The following is a 22079-nucleotide window of genomic DNA, read 5'->3' as shown; positions in this document are numbered from 1 at the left end:
AAATAATATATAAAATATTACTATATAGTAATTATAGTAATAATGGCATTATTATTTATGCTTAGCTTGTGCCAGGCAATGTGCTAAGTATTATACTTTACATACAATATGTCATGTAATTGTCTCAACAATCTTATGCACCAGATGATAACATATTATCCACATTTTATAGATGGGAAGCAGAGGCTACGAGATTCAATCACTTATCCATAGACACAAAAGCCAAAGAGTTTTGTTGTCAATGGTTTACATTAGGGGGACTATAAGGATCTTTTATTATTCCAAAATTAAACTTTAATATTCAATATGTTTTTAAGACTCCAGATGCCCCCTCAGGATTTTGATATATCATATCCCTTTTCCCATCCCACCCAAATTTTAAATATCTGCCTTAAAATGTAATATAACATAGTCAAAGTAGCCCTGTTGGCAACATGCTAAGGTTTTATCAAGAAAAAACCTGAGCCAATAGAAGGTGGTAATAGCAGTTAGGTAAATCAAGAAACTCCTCACAGTAAGCCATAAGGCCATGCTACCGTCTTATCTTGTCACGAAGACCAATCCTGCTCCGAAGTGGAGGTCCAGGAGAAAACAAAAGGGAAGGAGCTAAAAAGAAAATGTCCATACTCTTCAGAGAGATCTCATATGGGAATGGCCTGGTAGACTAGTTGTATATTCCAAGGATTGGTTCTAGGTAAGGCCCAAGGATGGAATTCCACATGTCCTCTTGCCAGTGGGACCTCCTAATGACCAAGAAATTCTCCACACTGAGGTAGAGTTGGAAGTTTCTCTTCACCAAGGTAGTCAAGAGGTCAAAAGGCATGGAGGAGGCAGCAGCACATCTGCGTGTCAATTCACCTGTGACCCTCAGCCTCGTCTTGCCCACCAGAGAAACAGAGCTGATGTCAGGGGTTCCTGTTTCAGTCCCAGACCCAAGGCCACAGGCTGTTACCTCAGGGCTTCCTCACCACCCTTTGAGGCAAGCATGTAGAGGAGAATTCACCATGATAAAGTGAATTAATGTTGTGATTAAAAGTGGTTTTATATTCACAGAAAGCACCAAAATACCAAGTGATAGTGCTGTAGCCCTTGCAACATACATCATTGTCTGTGCTGCCTAGCATAATTACTAGCGCCATATCTAATAGTTACCAAATTTAGAAAAATACTGTTCGGACCTTTTGGAGTTAGCACTGCTGAACTCTGGCACCTCCACCTTTTGCAGCCACTTTTGTGTAGTGCAAAATGCAGGGGACTCCACCAATTTATGACTTTCATATAAAACCATAAGCGATGCCAATGCATTTATTCTCCTCTTTTTTTTTAAAATCTTAAAACCCAGCGAACACGTGTTTATGTCAACATTACTTTTTTTTTTACATTGTTTTCAGCACCAATAATAAGTCAAGCTTAATAATGTGCACTTTCTTTTTCTTAGCACCTGGACAAAATATTTAAACACAGAGAACTGCAGCAGAAGCTGGTGGATGCAAAACTCGAGCAGGCGCAAGAAATGATGAAGGAAGCAGAGGAGCAACACAAACGTGAAAAGGAATATGTACTTATCACCTGAGTCTGTGTGCTTGTCTGGTCTGCCTTGGGGTCAGAGAACCCCTGAGAATGTTGTTTTTGACAACAGTCATAGAGCACTAGACTGATGGAGAAAGAGCCTAAGCTTCCCTGGAGAATGAAATTGGCTAGCCCAGTAGGAAACACTGTACTACACTGTTTTTTACCTAAAACAGTCATGCATCCATTCACCAAACCTTTTTCAAACACCTTTCATGAGCTATGCACCCTTCTAGGTGCTGGGGTGTAGCGGTGAACAAGAAGGAGAAGGCCACACTCCAGCATGAATCTAACTGGGAAGAGACGCAATAAACAACAAAACAAATAAGGAAGGATAATTTCATATAATAGTAAGTGCTACTAGGGAAATAAGGAGGAACCTCGAATGGGGCAGAAGGAGAGGACCTACTTTAGACTGGGTGATTAGGAAGGCCTGCCGAGAGGAGGACGCTTGAGCTGCGCCCTGCCTGATAAGAGGGAGTCAGAGAGGAGGTCTCCAGCAGCAGTGTCTGCAGAAGAGACAAAAATCCTAATGCTGGAACCGGCATGGCATCCTCCAGAAATTGGAAAAGGTCAGGGTGGCAAGAGCAGGCTGACCCATGGGAGAAAATTTCAAAATAAAATTGCAGACGTAAACAGGGGCCAAATTGTATAGCTCTGTAAGCTTGAAATGTAGTTTGGATTTTATTCTAAATGTAATAGGAAAGTACTGGGTAGTTTTAGCAAAGGAAGTGACATGATCTGCTTTGCATCTGTAAAAGCTGAATTTGGCTCGTAGGTGGAGAGTGAACTAAAGAGGGACAAGAAAGCAAGAAGAGAGCTAGGCAGCAATCTGGGCAAGATCTGACGACGGCTTGGACTGGGGAGGTGGCAGTGGAGAAGGAGAGCTGGATGTGGATAAAAGTTATGTTTTTAATGTAAAACCAACAGGCAATGCTTTGAACAGGAAGATGGTGACAGTGAGGAAAGGAAGGAGTCAAGGATGACTCCTGAGTTTTTGGTTTAAGAAACTGAGTGGTGGCTTTTACTGACAACTCATTAACCCCAAACACTCCAAAACAGGTGAGAGAATTGAGGCTCAAAAAGGATATGTGACTTGTTTAAGGTCACACACTACTAAGTGACCGAGATGTGTTGGTCACGTCTCCAGTGTATCTGTCCCCAAAGCCCAAGCTCTGTGATAGTACATCACACTCAGAGATGTGTTTCAGAGGCATGAGTTAAAGCAGTGTCTGTTGCTGGGGAGAGAGAGATTTGACACAGTCAATGGACCAGTTGTTCAAATGTAGCCATTTAACAATTGATCACAAGCTCTGCATTTGCCTAAAATCAGACTATAATCATTTCAATTTGTTAGAATAGGAATTTTTTTAAAACTTCGGTTTTCAAACTTGGCAACAAAAGGATAAATTCTGGAGAACATAACCTGGTGGACGTTGCATAATTTCAAATCAGATGTCCATGTGCTCTTAATAAAAAGATTAATTGATTAAATCCATCTACAACCTAGCTCTCAAAGTAAGAAGTAAAGCATTTATTTATTATTCAGAATCCAAGAAAACGGATACTCCACTGTTGATGTAATTACTCTCAGGTAAGATATGCTTCCTACAGAATATCAGTACCTTTGGTATTTAATATATGAGGCATGAGAGAGGAACAACTAGGCAAAGATTCATGTGAGAGAGACTGGGGGGCAGACACAGAGTGACTCAACCTTAGCAAGAAACTAGCATGCTGCCCTCTTTTCCTTCCCTGATTTAGCAAAACAGCAGGTACAAGTCAAAGAAAGGTAGTCTCCCTCAGTTCTTCAAAGCTAGCGGCTACCTTCCTGGGTTCCAGCTCTGACACTTCTTTTTGAAAGTGATGAAATATCAAGTCAGAGCTGCAGGGGAGGGGAGGGGCCGTTCTTCATTTCAAGAACAGGCAGCCTCCTTCTTCCTTCTTCATCGGGAACCACCCATCACAACAGGGCCCCTGTGGTCAAGCAGGGGCCGGCCGTGTACATTGCAGCCACACAGCTCAGATGGCCAGAGGGGGCGCTGCAGGTCTTCCACTCCGCGGCTGCCTCAGACCTCTCTTACAGTGAGTCAATTGCACTTCTATAATAATTGATCCTCACTGCTCACTGGGAGGCATGGAGGGACATATACAACCCCCTTTTACAAATGGAGAGGTCAAGACTAACTTGGATAAGAAAAAAGATGCCTCCAAGTTTTTACAAATAATGATTTTATTATTTTTGGTTCTGATACCAAAAATGAACATTATTTTTTACAACATGAATAAACAAAAAGAAATTTATATCAGCCTATCTTGAAATAAAATAGAAACTTCTTAACTGACAGCCACCTGACTGACTAACCAGGTTATCCATGATGTTCACCGTTCTCTGGAAGCACGCTGACAGGTGGCCACAGCATGCTGAATCCTGGGGCTAGTTAGCCACTCTGGAATATCTACCCGTGGTTGCCCATGTTAACTAAGATAGAGCTTACTAAGAATCAGGTCTTTGCTCCCAAATCTTTTCTTCCCAGTTATCCTTGGTTTTGTATTATGTAAATCAACAGAATGATACATAAACTGATGAAATATGTGTTAAAAGAAAGAGTTGTTTCTAAAAAAAACTATGCTTAATGAGTTGAAAGCCTAGATGTAGGCCAATAGCAAAAAAAAACTGTCAACTTAGATGTGAGCAACTATAAAAGACTGGAAGAAAGTTGTAAAACTCTAGAGAATTATCCAATCAAGCTGCTTTACAAATATCTTAGGTCTTTAGGTTCTAGCAGTATTGTTTTAAAAAAATTATAAATCTTATATGCCATATTATAGATATGATTTTTGTAAAAACAAGCAAAAACCCTCCGAATTCCAATCAGAAGATCCATACCCAAAACAAAGATCACAGCCCTACATCAAAATTGATAAATAAATGAACATACATCTTAAGTTAAAATAACATGTCTTACATATGTATGTGTCATTTTTACGCCTAAAACAACTTTTTCAATTTAACCCATGAGTTCCAGTTCTGATCGTACTTGACATGAGGGCCTTGGTTGTATTTGAAGGGCTGCCTTATAGAAGAGAGGTGAGGCTTCTTTTGTAAACCTTATATAGGATTTGGAGTAATAGGTCAAATTTCTAACCTGGTGTTTCTCAAAGTATAATCCATGGACCACCAATATCCAAACCATCTTGGGTATTTGCTTTAAGTACAGATTCTAATCACACCCTAATACTTCCTAACTTATTTTCTCTGAGAAGGATTTGCAGTTTAACATGCCCCTGAGGAGATTCCAATGCATACTATGGTGGAGAACAGTGGTCTAATATAAAGGAACAGTTGGGTTTAATATAAAGGAACAGTTGCTCACAACAATGCCCCAGGTGGGAATATTATGGAAATGTTCAAGCAGAGGCTGAATGATAGTTGGCCAGAATTTCTACAGACGGGTCCAGAATTTGGTGGGAGGTTGAATTTTGTGTGATTCATGCTTGAGTTGGAGACTTTTTTCCTCTTTTTTTTTTTTTCCATTGGAATCACTAATTTTTAGTTGAGAATCAAACTTTTTAAACTAGTTGTTTTCTTAGCTTTCTTAGATTCTTTGCAAAGTTCCCCCAAAATTACTTAAGAGGATTACTTAGCAAGTAATTAAGTTTACACACAAGTTACAACAAACGGTAATCTAAATGAGTCTTTCCATGCATTCTCTTCTCACAGTTGCTGAACCAGGCAGCAGAGTGGAAACTTCAGGCCAAAGTGCTGAAGGAACAAGAGACAGTCCTGCAGGCTCAGGTGAAGTAGGGGTACAACAATGCATGGGTGTGCCCTCCTTGCTGTGAACCAAAGGTAGTCAGCAAGAGGCCTTCCATGTGGGAGGGGAAGTAGGGACAGAAGTTGGAAATGAAGAATAACTTCATATTTATTATTTTTAAGTAAAAATAAAAGTACAATGTTATACCTAAGAAAAATAAATGCTCTGCACCAACAACTTCCAGTCAAAAGGTCTGCTGACATATCAATACAAATGAGGGACAACCAGAATAAGCTGGTGGCCAGGTCCTTGCCTACCTGTTCATATGTCCTCTCTCTCCTCCCCCATTAACCTGTCAAGGTAAGGGTAAAATGTAACTGTCCAGATGCACCATCTATAACTGTCAATACTGAAAATGTCCTTACTTGTTTGACATTATTTATAATAAAAGGAAATTAGAAAAATAGAGTCAGCACCCACGTTTTTGTGCTATCAGAGGTTGGCCTTGTCAGTGTCACACGATTAAAGATGGCAGACATCAGAAACCATTTTGATTTGGCTTCGTGATGTTATGTGTATGTTTTGATTAGACTATGGGAATTCGTATTTCAGGCTCAAAAATAAAGCCTCATGCAACAACTGGCTCTGGAGGAAAGCCAGACCTATCCATCTTTCTGGTGCCCTTGGGGCTCTGCCCCTGCTGGCAAACACTCCCTGTTAGTTTCCAGGAGAGCCATCCTGCCACAGGCCGGGCCACAGAGGGGCTCTAGCTCCCCTGCTGGGAGAAATGCCCAAGTGCTAAAGGGACTGTAAAATCTCACAGAGCAAATTCACAGAAAGCGAGAAAATCAGAAGCCTTCCAAACTGGGCAGCATTAATTTAAGATTTGAATAATTCACTTGTAAATGTTTATGTGCTGACTGCTGAATATTTGTTCATTGTGAAAAAAATTCACTGTATGAATGAACAAGTTCAATGAATACGTGTTCATTTTTCTTTTTACGTGTTCATTTTTTAAAAAGGAAAGTAGGAAAAACAAGAAACTTAAAATCACAAATTATACCACTACACAGACAAAAACAAAATAACATTTTGATATGTAACCTTCCTAAAGCACACCTTTCCAATGTGTGTACAAAACCCAATGATGAATTGTTTCCCCCACTAGTAGATCAAAATAGTTTAAAAATATTAATTACATAGAAATACGAACCGTAATTTTTTTTCACCATTAATAGAATCGAAGGACTAAACTCTAAAGTTACAAACTCAAGGTGATCCTTTAGGCAGTCACGGAACACATCATATCATGGTGTGGGGTGGGTGGCAGGCAGTGGCAGTTTTCTAACCAGAGGCAGGCAGGGGGGAAAGGAGGTGTGACCTCACTGTCCAGTGCGGGGGCTGTTGTGGGGGAGAGTCCAGAGAAGCAAGTCAGGGCTTCTGGCTCTATCCCTGTCCCATTCACAGCACAGAGCCTTGAGGGGTACAACAGGCAGTACTTGAAGCTATTCATTGTTCCATCTGTTATAAGCAATCTCTATTCCTCTATGTTAAATGAAGAATAGATTAATACCACTAGACTCTGGGCTAGAGAGTGACTCATTTGGCTGGTATCAGAATCTAGGTCTTTAATGACCTGTGAAATAACATAAAGGTGTGATCCAATTTCCCACCTATACCCACTCAAGTTTGAAAAAGTATGACCCAGGGTTCTAGACTTGCCAGTGTTCCTCGTTCATCCCTCAATACTGGGTCGAACCCAGGGACCAGGGTCAGAGTCCTGGCTCTTCTACTGTGAAGCTGTCTGATTCTGTGCAGCTCACCTAAACCTCCCTGGACCTAAATTTCCTGGTCTGTAAAATAAGGATGTTGTAACGGATCAATGATCCCAAGCTGGAGTCCTCTGACCTCTGGGAGGCCCATTACTTTTCAGTATTTCCAAAACCTAATAGCACATAAGGCAGCAGCTACTATCTAAAATGTAGTTGTTTCTGACATTATATCAGCTTTTGCTTAGCAGCATGGATGGCAGTTATTCATATGTTTGATTAAGTTTATAGAAGGAAAATGAGTTAATTAACATGTAGTATATGCAGTTTGTTTTCAAGTTATGCACTCAAAACACTTAGCTCAGGGCTTCCCTGGTAGCACAGTGGTTAAGAATCCGCCTGCCAATGCAGGGGACACGGGTTCGAGCCCTGGTCTGGGAAGATCCCACATGCCACGGAGCAACTAAGCCCGTGCACCACAACTACTGAGCCTGCACTCTAGAGCCCACGAGCCACAACTACTGAGCCTGTGTACTGTAACTACTGAAGCTCGCGCCTAGAGCCTGTGCTCTGCAACAAGAGAAGCCACTGCAATGAGAAGCCCGTGCATCGCAACAGAGTATCCCCCGCTCACCACAACTAGAGAAAGCCTGCTCATAGCAACAAAGACCCAACTAAGACAAAAATAAAAATAAACTAATTAAAAAACAAAAGAGTAGACACATTCAACAATTAAAAAAAAAAAAAACACTTAGTGCCTGCCCCCATAGTAAGCATAATTAATTCAACTAATATTTATTGAGCATCTAAGTGCTAGGCATGGTTCTAGATGTTAGAAATATAGTACTTAATAAGAGAATCAAAAATCCCTGCCTAATTAAACTCACAATCTAGTGATAAATATTAATTAAAATGCTAACAACTGATTAGTGTATGCGCTAACATTAGTATTATTTCATAGGTAAAGATCCACATAATGATATATGAGACAAAAGAAGTCTTTATTTGAAAAAAAGTTTAAGAACCACTGGAAAAGATGATCTCAAAACCACGTTCAGCTCTAGTTTATGAATGTAGAGAATATCCAGAGCTGAAGAACTCAGCTAAACTAGATAACCCTGCCTCCTCCATCACCTTGCTTTCCATGGCACGTGGCTCTCTCTGTAAGGACCCTCCCTTGTCTATCTCTTTTGTCTTCAAGGCATTTTCAGAACTGCAATAATTACTTAGTCATCACGAAGAATACAGAGGCCCCAAATCCCTATGTGTAATAATGTTTAAATGAGCTCCTCTTGAAAAATATCAGCATTATATTTTTTAAATGTTTAAACCTTGAAAAACAAAGTCTATCACAGATGATCTTGCAAGGCACTCAAACACTTCCTTTGGTTTGACAATTAAAGGAGTTGGATGGGGCTTCCTTGGTGGCGCAGTGGTTGAGAGTCCGCCTGCCGATGCAGGGGACACGGGTTCGTGCCCCGGTCTGGGAAGATCCCACATGCCGCGGAGCGGCTGGGCCCGTGAGCCATGGCCGCTGAGCCTGCGCGTCCGGAGCCTGTGCTCCGCAATGGGAGAGGCCACAACAGTGAGAGGCCCGCATACAGCAAAAAAAAAAAAAAAGAAAGAAAGAAAGGAGTCGGATGGTAGGAAGGAGAGGCCTTAGTCTCCATTTCTATGGTCTTAGCAAAGGAAATATCAAGGATAGATTGTGTTTTCCTAGGCGGAAGTCACTTTTCAGTCATAAGACAACATGTTGCCAATCTGGGGCATGATTCTCACTTAGGGAAGAGATGTTTAGCTTTCAATTATACAAACCAAGGCAATAGAGTAAATGTCAGAGATGATCAATGGGATACAATTGTGGCTACAAATAGAGTGTTCATTGGATCGATAAGAATGAAGATGGTGGTAGATGTGGGAAGTCAGCAATACCCACAAAACACAGCAGCACGGACACAAAATACTACCCCAGGGGGAAGATCAGTGAGTCAACTGTTAAAGATGGGTGTTCATAGTCTTTAATCTCAGAAGGCCTCACCTTATCTATATAAGATGAAAGGAGATTCCTCTGCAATTACTATTATAATTGGACTAGTTCCCAAACCAAATCTCCCAAGTTGGCTAAGACAATTCCTGGACACGTTTCTGTTTCATATATGCTATGAATGTTTGTAATTAAAATTTGTGCTCAGGTAAAAGAATGTGTGTGCCGCTCCGCCCATTTAAAAGTGAAATGTCAGGGCAACTGTTGTTGTTACTAACCCTAGAATAGTTTGTTTATATTTCTGCCTCTGGTAAAAATACTGAGGAAGACCTCTGGATGTCCCTTCCACGCTTCCCTGAAATACCAAAGTGAAAGAGGGAATATGACACATCAAACATGCATCATGGGCTTCCCTGGTGGCACAGTGGTTGAGAGTCCGCCTGCCGATGCAGGGGACGCGGGTTCGTGCCCCGTTGTGGGAAGATCCCACGTGCCGCGGAGCGGCTGGGACCGTGAGCCATGGCCGCTGAGCCTGCACGTCCAGAGCCTGTGCTCCGCAACGGTAGAGGCCACAACAGTGAGAGGCCCGCATACCGCAAAAAAAAAAAACCAAAAACAAAACGAAACAAAAAAAACATGCATCATGTCAGCATAATAGTAAGAGGGAAAATATGACCAAACACATATCCATAAAGTAAACAGGAAGTGTGCATTTTAGTTCGTATCAATAAAGAGTGACAGAGTTGGTTACTTGAGAAAAGCACAGTCCATACAGGTTTTGCCACGTATGACAAAGAGGTCAAATAGGAAGAAAAGCAGACTATTAAAAACAGTCACTAAAAGGAAGAAATGGAGAGCTATCGTTTAACAGGTGTAGAGTTTCAGTTTTGCATGATGAAAAGTTCTGGAAATTGGGGTGTACAACAATGTGAACATACTTAACAATATTGAACTATATACTTAAAATGGCTAAGATGGCAAATCTTATGTTATGTGTATTTTACCCAATTTAAAAGATGAAAAGAGAGAAAAAGTTGATGGTCACTAGAAAAAAGCCAGAAGTGGTAATGAAGTGAGACACTACTCCTTGGAACTCTGGTATATCTGTCTTCTCCATGCCACAAGAAAACATGGGGAAGGGAAACAAAATCTGCCGAATTTATACACCAAAAGAACATTTTGCCCAAAGAATAAGGAGAGAGCTGGCCGGGGTGCGTGTGGTTGCCCCCGTTGAGCCTGTCAAGGTTGTGCAGGCGAAATGCACCGCACACGTGCCCACTCCTTCCCTTCCTGTCTGCAGCCTACAACTAGAGAGAGGGTCTAGTTGTGCAGGAGAGGGTCTGGGAGGACCAGCTCAGGAGATCATATCTGCGAACCCCCTGTACTTCTGCTGGAATTACTGAAAAGCTGGAAAAAGAAAGAGGAGAAAGTAAGGAAAAGAAGTTAACAGGAGGCTTGGCCAAAAATACAAATGAATGGATTTTGTGATAGGTGAAGAGGATCAGCTGGGGGTAGCTGTCCCCACCCTATACCACTAGACCATGGGCAGTACAGGCAGCCAGTCCCACAGGAGCTTACACTCAAATTGAGGGACTTGACCTATTCATTCACCCTGAAATCAAGGTTCAGTGGATCTCAGCCAGTACTTTGGGAAAAAATGAAACAATTAAATAGACTATATCAAGAGTGCATTGCATATAATGATCAAGTATAGTTGACACTTGAACAACATGAGTTTGAACTGTGCTGATCTAATTACACGTCGATTTTTTTCAATAGTAAATACTACAGTACTGCAGTATCCAAGGTTGGTTGAATCTGCAGATGGGGAACCGCAGATATGAGCACCCGGGAGTACAGAGGGCTGACTATAAATTATACACAGATTTTGCACTTCATGGAGGATCAGTGTCCCTCACCCCCTGAGTTGTTCAAGGGTCAGCTGTATTGTCTTATGCACTATGTGTGTAAAACCCTAGGGTACCTTCCTGGCCATGAATTCCCTTCTGCCACGTTACCCAGTCTTTTTAAATCTGTATGCCAAAGAATCATGAGAAGAATTTTAGGCCACTAGAGTTACCTCAAGTTTTATCACATATCCACAGAGTTAATGATTGATTTCAAAATGATGGTCAACTGTTGTCTGACTTGGGAAAATCTGTGTCCTATGAAAAGTTTTACGTTATTTTGTTGTTCTTGTGTACTGCAATAAAACCCTGCTATTCTGAATCATGTGAGAATGAGCCATCCTAGATAAGCAAATTTTCTTGGTTCTAGGGGTTGTTTGATTCCCACACCCTTCCTCTAACTCCCATCCCCAAGACTGGGAACTCTCCAACCTACTGGCTTTCGGTCAGTCACTCTTCTCTGCTTTTGAAAGGACAGTCTCACAAGTACCACCAGCCAGCTGGCGCCCAACTGAGGGCTTGAGGCTGTTCCAGACAGTCAGAGTACCAAAGTCTCATTTGAAAACGGAAACTTTCCATGTTAGTAAACAAGAATCACCCATATTAAATCTCCACTCACTCAAAATGTGCTATCCTAAAATTATTTTCAAAAGATTTTATTATTGTATCACTGTCAGTAACAATCAAGGATTTATGCACTCTCCTTCCCTATCCTGCCCTATTCCTACCCCAAATACAAGCCTCGGAATTAAGGATGTGGAGGTACAAAGCTTCTCCATACTCCCAGGCTAATCCTTATGATGTTTTATTGGTGCAAATTAGAAAAAGGCATTTCTCCCTCAAGACTCATTATTTCCATCTATAAAAAAACTGGTATCATAAACCGATTTTGTTGAAAAGGGACAACTAACTGCTGTTGGCTAGAACACTGTATTCATAAATACACAAAACCACAATGTCAAAAAGGGAAATGACGATTGCTTATGATAGCACAACCTGCATAATGCAGCAACCCTCGTCCATGTCTGGCCCATACTTGTCTTCATTCTTGCTTCCTTCAAGACCAGGTACAAGGCTCACCTTCTCCACAAAACTGTGGCTCAAATGATCACCTGCCACACTCACCTCCTTCTCTGATCAGTACTTAACTGACTTGGTACTTTGTATTCACTGTCCTATAATCAAGTTGTCTTTGGGATTATCTTCCTGTCAGGAGTGCAGGTCCCTCAAAAACAGGAACTACAGGTTAAATGCTTTTGTACACAGAGTCAGTGCTTATGTTCAATGCTCAAAAAATGTTTGCTGGTAAAAGTTATAATGAAATGGTGATGATGTATTTTATTATTTCATTTTTCTTTAAAGAAGTACTTCAATCATACTCACTGACCTAGGCTGATCTCGTAGTAAAAAGAATTGAACATATCACTAACATTGTATTAAAAATTACCTTATATCATTTTTGTTCTCAAACAATAAACAATGACATGTTGTTTTGTTCTGGAAGCATTCTGAAAGCAGTCCTAAAACAAATCTACTCTTTCCCCTGTTTACAGCTTACTGTCTACTCTGAAAGGTTTGAAGAGTTTCAGAGCACACTGGCAAAAAGCAATGAGGTGTTTGCCACCTTCAAACAGGAAATGGAGAAAGTGAGTATTGCTTATCCCCCACGAAATACTGACATCTTCTAGTTCGACACGCAACACTCCTTTGGGTTCATTTTTCTCTTGCTAAGATATTTCAGTGCATTTCATGAAGTAATGAAACATTTAGACATGCAAATGAGATTTGGACTGTATTTTTTTTATCGGTAAGTATCTGGTGAATTAGTCTTAGGAAGAGTCTGAAAACACTAGGATACATTTTCACTCTGAGGAAGAATATTTTCATTTTCTAGGCCATGGAGAGGTGTAAAAAGAAAAGATAAGAGCTAGAAATTTAATATTATGTTGTTTATACTGAAATTAAAAACTAATCTTTTAAAGATTAAAAAAATTAATTTTCATACAAATAAGCAAAAGCAGAATGTTAGAGTAGAAAATACCATTTCATAGGATCCTTCTCAGAAGAGAATATATGTAATAAGATATAACGGACAGGGCGCTGAATGAGGAGATGAAGTCTGGGTGTGTTTTTACTCATCAAGTAGCAGTGAACAATTCACTTAACTTCCCCCTTATCTATAAATTAAGAAACGATTTCCCTTGCCTACTTGACAAGATTGTGAAGTTCAAATAAGTTAATGTATTTTTAAGGGTCTTAAACTTTTTAAAAGTCTTTTACAGATATAAGGTGCTAATATTATTGTTGGACATACTGTTTATATTTTGTTTAATTCAGTGTCTTCCCAAAATAAAATCAGCATCAGAACTGTGTTTCTGAACAGGCACTGGCATTAACCCTTTTTAAGTGTAGAAAGCATTCTTTGAAAAAATTTTCATAAACTAATATGATAAATTTCACAATTCATGAGCAAACTTAAAGGGCCAACATTTGTTAAAAGTTACAGCTTTCTCACTCCACGATGGATCCATCCATTTAAAAAAATTTTTTTTAATTACAGAGTTAGTTTTAATTTGGAATAAATATTAGAGTAGTAAAAATGCTGTTATTTATTGCAAAATTACATAGTTTTAAGATTGGAATAAATATTAAAGGAGTTTTCTATCTGGAGTTAATTTATAGACTCTTAGCAGAATTAGCAAAAAAATTTGATATGCATATTGCATTTCTTTAGGTGTGGTCCCATGGATTTCATCAAATTCCTAAAGGTGCTGATGACTTTTAAAAGTTTAAGTCAGTTAAATGATCAAAATAAAAAAGCACTCAAGGCTCACATAGCTTCTCTATAGGGCCCAGGGGCCAACTGCTTGGGCCCAGCCTCTAGCCTCCAAGCAGACCCGCCTCAGGCAGGTTAGCATGAAGCAGCCAGTGCCCAGGTGTGGTTCATCCAGGGTAACTGCACCTGAACACACGCCTTGTCCTTCAGGCAAGCAGAGAGGAGGAGGAGCTCCTATAACTAGGAACGTGAGTAGTTTCAGGTCTGAAAAAGCCAGGCTTCATTTTAGTAACTTCTGGATGCCCTACACCCAGCCCGGCCTGGCAACTAGCATGCACTCTGCACATGTTGCATTAAATGAAATTACTCCAGCCCTACTCTTCTGCTAACTCACCTGAATATTACTCCACCTCTCTGAACCTTAGTTTCCCCGTTTATAAAGTGGAAGTGAAAACAGAATCCTCCTTGGGGGACTGTCTCAAGGATGAAAGCAATAACGCATGTAATCACATTCTGTGAATCCTACTGCACTCTACAAATGTGAAGGCTGAGAACATAGAAAGTTGCCTTTGTGTGGCTACTTCTCAGATGTGCCCAGATATTATCAACATTTTAACATCTGAAAAGCCAGGCCGACCTTCTCACTAATAATCTTCCATTCAGTACAGTAAATAATCTAAATTTCAAGCTTATTCTTGGAACTCAATAAGGCTATTTTTATTTTAAGAAAAAGAAAAAGCAATGACAAAACAGAAAGGCCTTAAGTAGTTTTCCTTTCTCCTTAATTGGCTCTGGTGCAAGTAAGTTTGTTCACCACTGACCTAGATGATTCAAAAATAAATCATGGCTCTCTCCACTCAGTCATCATTTCTTGACATCGAATTTTTGCTTGCTTCAGCAGCTGGTAATGAAAGGACTTTTCTTGAAGTCACATAGGGAACTGATAGTTTCTTTGATATATTAACTCTTCAGAATTAACATTAAAACACTCATTTTTGTAGACCACTAAGAAAATGAAGAAGCTGGAAAAGGACACAGCCACGTGGAAAGCTCGGTTTGAGAACTGTAACAAAGCTCTGTTGGACATGATTGAAGAGGTGAGGAAGTTTTTCCCCTTGTTCATCTTCCCTTGTCTAGTCAATATATTTATACTCAGAAAATAATTATGGTCTAATACCACAAAATAATTACTTTTGAAAAAGAGCTGAATTTTTCTGGGATGTGGTATATGATATTGTAATAAAAATAATTAGAGCAAACGTCAATTTAGTAATTTAGTCTTAGGTCCAGACTCATAAAGAGTGTTGTGACCCTAAGTCACACGCCTACTTGTTGATTCCAAAGCTGTCCCCAAAGCAGCACCACACCTGCTGGACCGTGAATTCCTTAAAGGCAGGATGAGTGTTTTACCTGTCCTTGAATTTCCCTGGTGCCTGACACAATACAGGCGCAGAATAAATTAATTAGTTGATTTGAACATAACTGAGAGAAGACACTAGCCCAAGCACCCAGGGTATGTGCTATTTTATAGACAGATACAGAGATATATTGTTTAATTCCTCCAACAGGCATTTAAATACTGATATTACATCAGGCTCTGGAGATTCTGAGACCATAAAGGCAAAGATACATGGTCCTTAACCTGAGAGGCAGGGCTTTCAAGTGAAGGCCTCTCCACGTAAAGAAGTGGGGGAAAAAAAGGTACAGAGTAGCACAAAGGTGGGGCTGAAGGAGTAAGATGATTTCATGCACAAACACACCAACATTTCTAGAGGAAAGGAGAATTGAACAGTTCAAGCAGCATCATGAATGAGTGTGTGGTGAGTTTCTCTGGATATAATTACTGTTCTAACAATTCATCCCAAATTGCAACCAATTCCAAAGAAATGTGCTTATTATTCATAAACATAAATCAAACAGTTGCTGGATTAGCATATAGCAGTTTATCTACAGAACAGATAAGGCATTGCTGATGGCCAAGACCCAGTCCATCTCAATCATTTTGTCATAAACTTCTACTTATGCCTTCTAAGTCTTAGAAGCAGGAAGTTCATTATAAGATTTTAAAAGCCCTAGACTGAAGCAGAGAGAAGCTTTGCTATCTTTCTTTTCTAAAGAAAAGAATACGTGGCTTAAAATTCTACCAGAGTCTCCAACACAGTACAAAACTAGAAGTGATGTCCCTGACAGAGTATCTGTCCAGCCACCACCCTGTGGTCAGAGCCTGACAGACAAATTCCTGGACAAATGGTTTTGCTTCTCTCCATAGAGCATCCTGGCAATTTTGCTTTTCATGTCGTTTTATAAGTGTGTGTGTGTCTGTTTAAATCACAGAAAGCACTGAGAGCTAAAGAATATGAGTGCTTCGTGATGAAAATTGGAAGGCTAGAGAACCTCTGTCGAGCTTTACAAGAGGAGAGAAACGAACTCTATAAAAAAATTAGAGAAACAAAAATGCCTGAAAAGGATGACCAAGGTCAGCTCACCTCTGACGACGACGAACCGGAGTCAAATACCTCCGTGGGTGAAGAGGCAGATGCGGAGGAAGCCAACAGTGTTCACAGTGCTGTGCAAAATCTGACCGCGGCCTTCATGGTCATTCATCGTCCAGAGTCAACCCTCGATGCGTCCAAAGAAATCCAAACAGAAGTCAGCAGTCCTCAAGGGGGCGGCGGCACGGCCCTCAAGGGGCTGGAACAATCCCCTCTGAGCCCAGCATGCCATTCAGGGAGTCCCCTGCAACCCCCAAGTCCTCAGGCTGAGGCGGAGGGAGGCAACGAGGCAGAACCTCCCCTCAGATCAGGGTCAGGAGCACAGGCCCAAGGCAATGGCCCCCCTGCTGCACCACAGGCTGATCCGCAGCCCCGGAAGCCAGAGGCAGCATTTTCCAGCCAGGCGCCGGAGCCTCCGGCAGAAGCGTTTCTACGGGAGATGGAGGCCAACGAGCAGCCCCGGAAGCCAGAGGCAGCATTTTCCAGCCACGCCCCGGAGCCTCCGGCAGAAGCATTTCTACGGGAGGTGGAGGCCAACGGGCAGTCCCGGAACCCAGAGGCAGTATTTTCCGGCCAGGCCCCGGAGCCTCCAGCAGAAGCATTTCTACTGGTGATGGAAGCCAACGGGCAGACCCGGAAGCCAGAGGCAGCAGCTTCCGGCCAGGACCCGGAGCCTCCAGCAGAAGCATTTCTACCGGTGATGGAAGCCAACGGGCAGACCCGGAAGCCAGAGGCAGCAGCTTCCGGCCAGGCCCTGGAGCCTCCGGCAGAGGCTTTTCGATGGGTGTTGGAGGCAGACGGTCGTGCCCCCCCGCCCGCAGCGGGAGAGCACGTGCCAGCTGGGGAGTCTAGATGTGAGCCCAGGAGGCAGCCCCCAGCAGCAGCAGCAGCAGCAGCAGCAGCAGAGGGGCTGCCAGGAGGGGCCTCAGCTGGGCCCCCGCTGCCCAAAGTGGCCGACACCAATCTGGAAGGAGTCGACTAAGCCTCCTCTGCCTTCTGAGGCTGTTCTTCCCGACTTTCCATCGTCCTAACAGATTGTCTCCTGAAAGAGGCGTTAAGGGCTGGGGACGTCTAATGGAAGAGACTTATTTAGAATCAAGACATTTTAATATGTTATGCGGAGTACCTTCAGCCTTTGCTATTTGTTCTCAACTTATAACTGATTTGGAGCTTTTCTATTTAACACTGATAGGATAATTTTCTCAAATGGCAACAAAACATACGAGTAGCAAATTTATATTAATTTGCCATTAAGATGGTACTTAATTCAATTTCTTAACAGTAAGATTTGGTGTTTAAAGACTCCCATCACAATATATAAATACTGAAAATGTGATGCTTTATTTATTTCCATAGAGTTTAATAAGTGCCATAGTAAGTAATGGATGACCAGGTTCCATTTAAACATTATATACATTGTGTGTGTGTATGTATGAATATATACATATATGTGCTTATGCACTTATATACACGTGTATATTTTATACACATGTATGCAAATATATATTACACATATATTCTATCATCTCTTTTTGGCTTTCTGTCATGCAGAATATTTAGATGCTTATCAAAAAAATTATCTCTTACTTTTGCACCTGGGACTACAGTAGACTAAAGCTCTGTGAATTAGAAATAGGTTCAGAACACAAATATTAGGCTACATAATGTTGGGTAAAAATAAGTAATCCAATGGTAGGTCAATAAATTCAACCAATGGATTAAATGACAGAACAGGATTGGGTTAGATCGCAAGGCTATACAGAGCACATAGACACAAAGATGGCCAAAAGAGGCCCTAAAAAATGGGGGAACAATCACAGCAGTAGACTGCTCACCTCTTGCAGCTGCTTATCCTACACAACTCGGCCCCTTGCCTTGCAACACCCTCATGTGGTGAAGCAGCCCACTCACGCCTTCCTGCAAGGAAAGGGTTGGAAGTGGGAAAGGGAGGTGGGAATAGAGGGATTGAGGGCCCTCAGGCTGAGAGTCTGTGCTCTGGTACCCCGGCTTTTGAGCTAGAGGTCTGGAGAGAGCATATTCACCTGGCCCTGCCAACTCTTCAGTTGCCTCCCTGCTGTCTACCACTCTCTCCAGAGGGTTTCCCCACCACCTCCTGCTGTCACTGCCCTAATCTATATTCTCAAAGCTTCTGCTCCTTCTTTCCAACCCTCTCCTTGGCAGCAGGAAATTACATTCAGCCCTCATCTCAATTATGGCTTAGTAAAAGCTATTATTTTTCCAAAACAAATCCACACAGGGTTTAAATATGAGTGATGAGGCTTGCAAGCCAACACATTTTCTGCTTTGATGAATTCTGTACAGCCAGAAGTTCAAAGCAAAGGACAAGTGGGTCCCTACTCAAAATGACTTGAAAAATAGGTGAGGATTTAGGAGATGCAAAAGCTAGAAACACCTGGGGTTGTCTACATGAGTATACCATTATTACTGCGTGACAAGAACCGCTAATGATACTGACAGCACGAATTACTCTATCTAGAGTAAAGAGAGACTGCAACAAAGAAATAGGAGGGAAGAGAGGGAGCGAGGGAAAAAACAGATCTAACCCAACCCTACCTTAAAAGTTGAACTCAAGTAGAAAAATGGTTTAAAGCAAGATTCTCTACTACTCATCCAAGAAATTATTTTTCAGTGTTGCATGTGGCTGTCTGCTAAAGCACACAAAGTGCTTGTAGGCAGCAACCATATGCTATAAGAATTGTAAACTACATAATATTTGTTTGAAGCAGACAGTGAGGGTAGTAACAAAATGCTAGTCAGGAAAAAAAAATCAGGAAGATAGCAGAACCCATGTATTTTTAAAGGCTTAAAATTTTATAACCACAGGGTATCCAGCCAAATTCAACATTAACTGAAAATCTTAGCTATTTAAACATTCATTTAATTCAGAGCCAAATATGTACTACAGCAATCCAGGAGGGTCTCCTTTCCCATTATTTACAGAGGCTGAACTTCCAAGAATGGGGTAAGATTAGATAATCATAGTAAAGTCTCACTCTGAATGTTTAGCAAGAGAAACAGGCAGGAGAGGAGCCGAAATCCAGTAAATCAAATATTCTAATAAATATTCTAAAAAGTCCATTTTTTTTCAATCCAAAAGCTTTCATAGCAACACGTTACTCACTAAGGTGTATATCTTGGGCAGATTTTCAGATACAATAACTTGCCTGAAATTTGCAAGGCTTAATATAGGCTTTGGAAGAATTATTTTAATATTCAAAGAATGTTTTATTATAGTCCTTTGGCCTTACTAATTATAACAATAACTCACAAGGCCCAAAAGAGTAAGGAATTTCTGTTCTCTATCAAGGTCATATAACTATTTCTAGAGATGCCAAGTCTACTTTCCAGAAACACTGAAGTTATTGGTATTTTCTAAATTAAATAACTATAATTTATGTATTTACTAAAAAGGCACTTCTCTTCCCAAATGCTCCAGTAGTGGTTTTATTTTAAAATTTTTCACTTATATTTATTTTTACTTATGTTACTTCTATGTTTCAACAATACCTAACAAAGATTGTGGTTATATTCTCTTGGTTGAATTTTTGGTCTATGAGTAGAATGTACATGGAATGAACACTTTGAAAATCTTGGTGTGGGTGTGTGCGCACGCGTGCGCTCGGTGAGAGAAAAGAGGGAAGGAGGAAGGGAGAGAGAGAGAATGTGACAGCCCAGGCCTAATGAGAGAGCAGAACCCAGGCTCCTCGGCCTGGCCATCCGCTGCTGCAGACCTATCACGCTTCAGTTCCAGTCTCCCGTGAGACCATGTTTCCACAAACTTCTCTGGCATGTGCCCTCACAGAAATATTCTGAGGAGTAAGGGAGGGAGTGTAGAAGGTGTCAGCTCATTTTCTCCTTTTTCTACCTGCTTCAAGACTTTTCTCTAACAAGATCGGAAGAGGCCCACTGTTCTGCCTTTTGTTTATTCCCTCTCCCCAACCCATCTTGATCCGGGAGGGGCTTCTGGAACGCAGCATTTCCTAGCATGCTTGGAGAAGAGGGTTGCTTAGCTAGAATGAAAAAAAAAAAGATTAAACCTTGCTTTTTTCATATGGTATAGATACACATTTTTAAAATAGCTCTTTTTTTTTTTTAAATAATGAAAGTATTATGTGTATGTTGCAAAACTGAAGCTGCTTTTCAGTAAGACTAAGAGATAGCGAGGAGAGAGATCATTTCAGGAAAATTTCCTTAGCCCCTGCTCTAACCAGTAGTTAAATCCAGTATTTAGAAAAAGTGAAAGTAATTAAAATGTAAAGGATTCACTAAAAGAAGATATGAAATAAAAATGATAACTCTGGTCTCTAAAATTTGTTCCCATCATAAACTGGCAAGTAGGATTTAGGAAGTAAGTAGGCAAGTAGAGTATATAGGTTAAATTTTCACAAGGCTTAACTAATTTCCGTTTCTGAACCTGAAAATTAAAGTTATCATTAGAGCAACCATGAGAGCATTCCGTGAGAATAGAAACATTCATAAGTGATAGCAATAAAGGTTTTCCTCAACACTGTTCAGTTGTATCCTCAATACCTGAAGTCGCGTCTCCTTGGTGGTATCCCCTGATAGAATTTCCACAAATGCTAGTTACTGATGCATATGTGTGTGAATGTACACACACATATGCACACAACACACATGTATAAAATTTGACACAGATTTAATTCTGTTCCTATAGGTGAGTCTTTACATCTGTATTTTCAAAGGATACCTACTATCATTTTTCCTGACAAGGACAAAGTATAAAAAGGAATCATTTTCTTCATGAATAAGGATATTTGACAGAAACATTTAACTAGCAAAAGCAACCTACAAATTCATTGATCCATGGCAGAAAAACTATTCACAGAAGCTGTTTCACTCTATCTGGAGATAAGAAACAAGACAAATCACTTCAGCAGGACAATCAACCTTGGCAAAATCTGAATGCAAGTCCTTCCTGCTGGATATTAGAGCCTCAGACTTTCTATTAACACCGACGTTGATCCCATTTAATTAACTTATTTATTTGCAATATATGCAAATATTTTTGAATGAATGAATGAACTGTTTAATATTAAAAACTTTTTTTACTCTTTTTTAACCCCAAATTAATTTTTTAATTAAATCCACTTTTTAAAATTTTTATACAGTTTTTAAAGGTTACTTTCCATTTACAGTTATTATAAAATATTGGCTATATTTTATATTTTAACTTTGAATTTTTTTAAGTGGCATATCATAATGTTCAATTACCTCATATCAAAATTAAAAGATACCTAGGTGTCAGATTGATTATTTCAGAACTGACAGTCAATGGATGACATAACAAATAACACAAAACCACCATAACAAGAAAAGCACGAAGACATATGTTAAGAGAGGGGAAGAAAGAAGGAGAGAGAGCTATTATGTAAAAGAAAAAATAAAAAGATAAAACTTTAAGACTATTAAGAGCAATAAAGGAAGTGGCACATCAATTGGTGGTCCCTTTTGTGAAAGCAGGATTATAATAAAGGGCAAGAACCGTAATGACATTCACACACCTCCACACTGTAATGTCAACTTGGGGAAATTTTTATAAACATGTTTCTCAGTGTTGTTGTTTTATTCTTTCTTCTTGTTTGCCTTTCTTTTAAAATAATAAATGTGGTCTTTTTAGTATTAAAATAATAAAATTATAGAACATTTAGAAAATAGAGAAAAGTGAAGATTTACCCAACTCTATCACCCTAACAACCACTGTCAGCATTCACTATATAATAGTGTATTTTATTTTATTATAAATTTATTTTATTTATTTATTTATTTTTGGCCGCATTGGGTC

General features: G+C 40.3%; 1 protein-coding gene and 1 long non-coding RNA gene across 2 annotated transcripts in view; one reads left to right on the top strand and one right to left on the bottom strand.

Annotated features, from left to right (window-relative positions):
• Positions 1-17258, bottom strand: part of LOC141276034 (uncharacterized) — an 89085-nt gene extending 71827 nt beyond the window's left edge. The window contains exon 1 of the long non-coding RNA XR_012324886.1: positions 16250-17258. This is a non-coding gene — a long non-coding RNA (uncharacterized lncRNA). The remainder of the gene's footprint in view (positions 1-16249) is intronic.
• Positions 1-20786, top strand: part of TXLNB (taxilin beta) — a 40227-nt gene extending 19441 nt beyond the window's left edge. The window contains exons 6-10 of the mRNA XM_019951910.3: positions 1439-1558; positions 5294-5368; positions 12541-12633; positions 14765-14860; positions 16098-20786. Coding sequence (XP_019807469.2) covers positions 1439-1558; positions 5294-5368; positions 12541-12633; positions 14765-14860; positions 16098-17237 — 1524 coding nt within the window. The 3' untranslated portion in view covers positions 17238-20786. The remainder of the gene's footprint in view (positions 1-1438; positions 1559-5293; positions 5369-12540; positions 12634-14764; positions 14861-16097) is intronic.
• Positions 20787-22079: the final 1293 nt, after the last annotated feature.

The sequence above is a fragment of the Tursiops truncatus genome, chromosome 12 (assembly GCF_011762595.2).
Source record: "Tursiops truncatus isolate mTurTru1 chromosome 12, mTurTru1.mat.Y, whole genome shotgun sequence".
In the NCBI taxonomy this organism is placed as follows: domain Eukaryota; kingdom Metazoa; phylum Chordata; class Mammalia; order Artiodactyla; family Delphinidae; genus Tursiops; species Tursiops truncatus.
The sequence above is the reverse complement of the archived record's forward strand: the minus strand, read 5'-3'. Positions and strand labels throughout refer to the sequence as shown.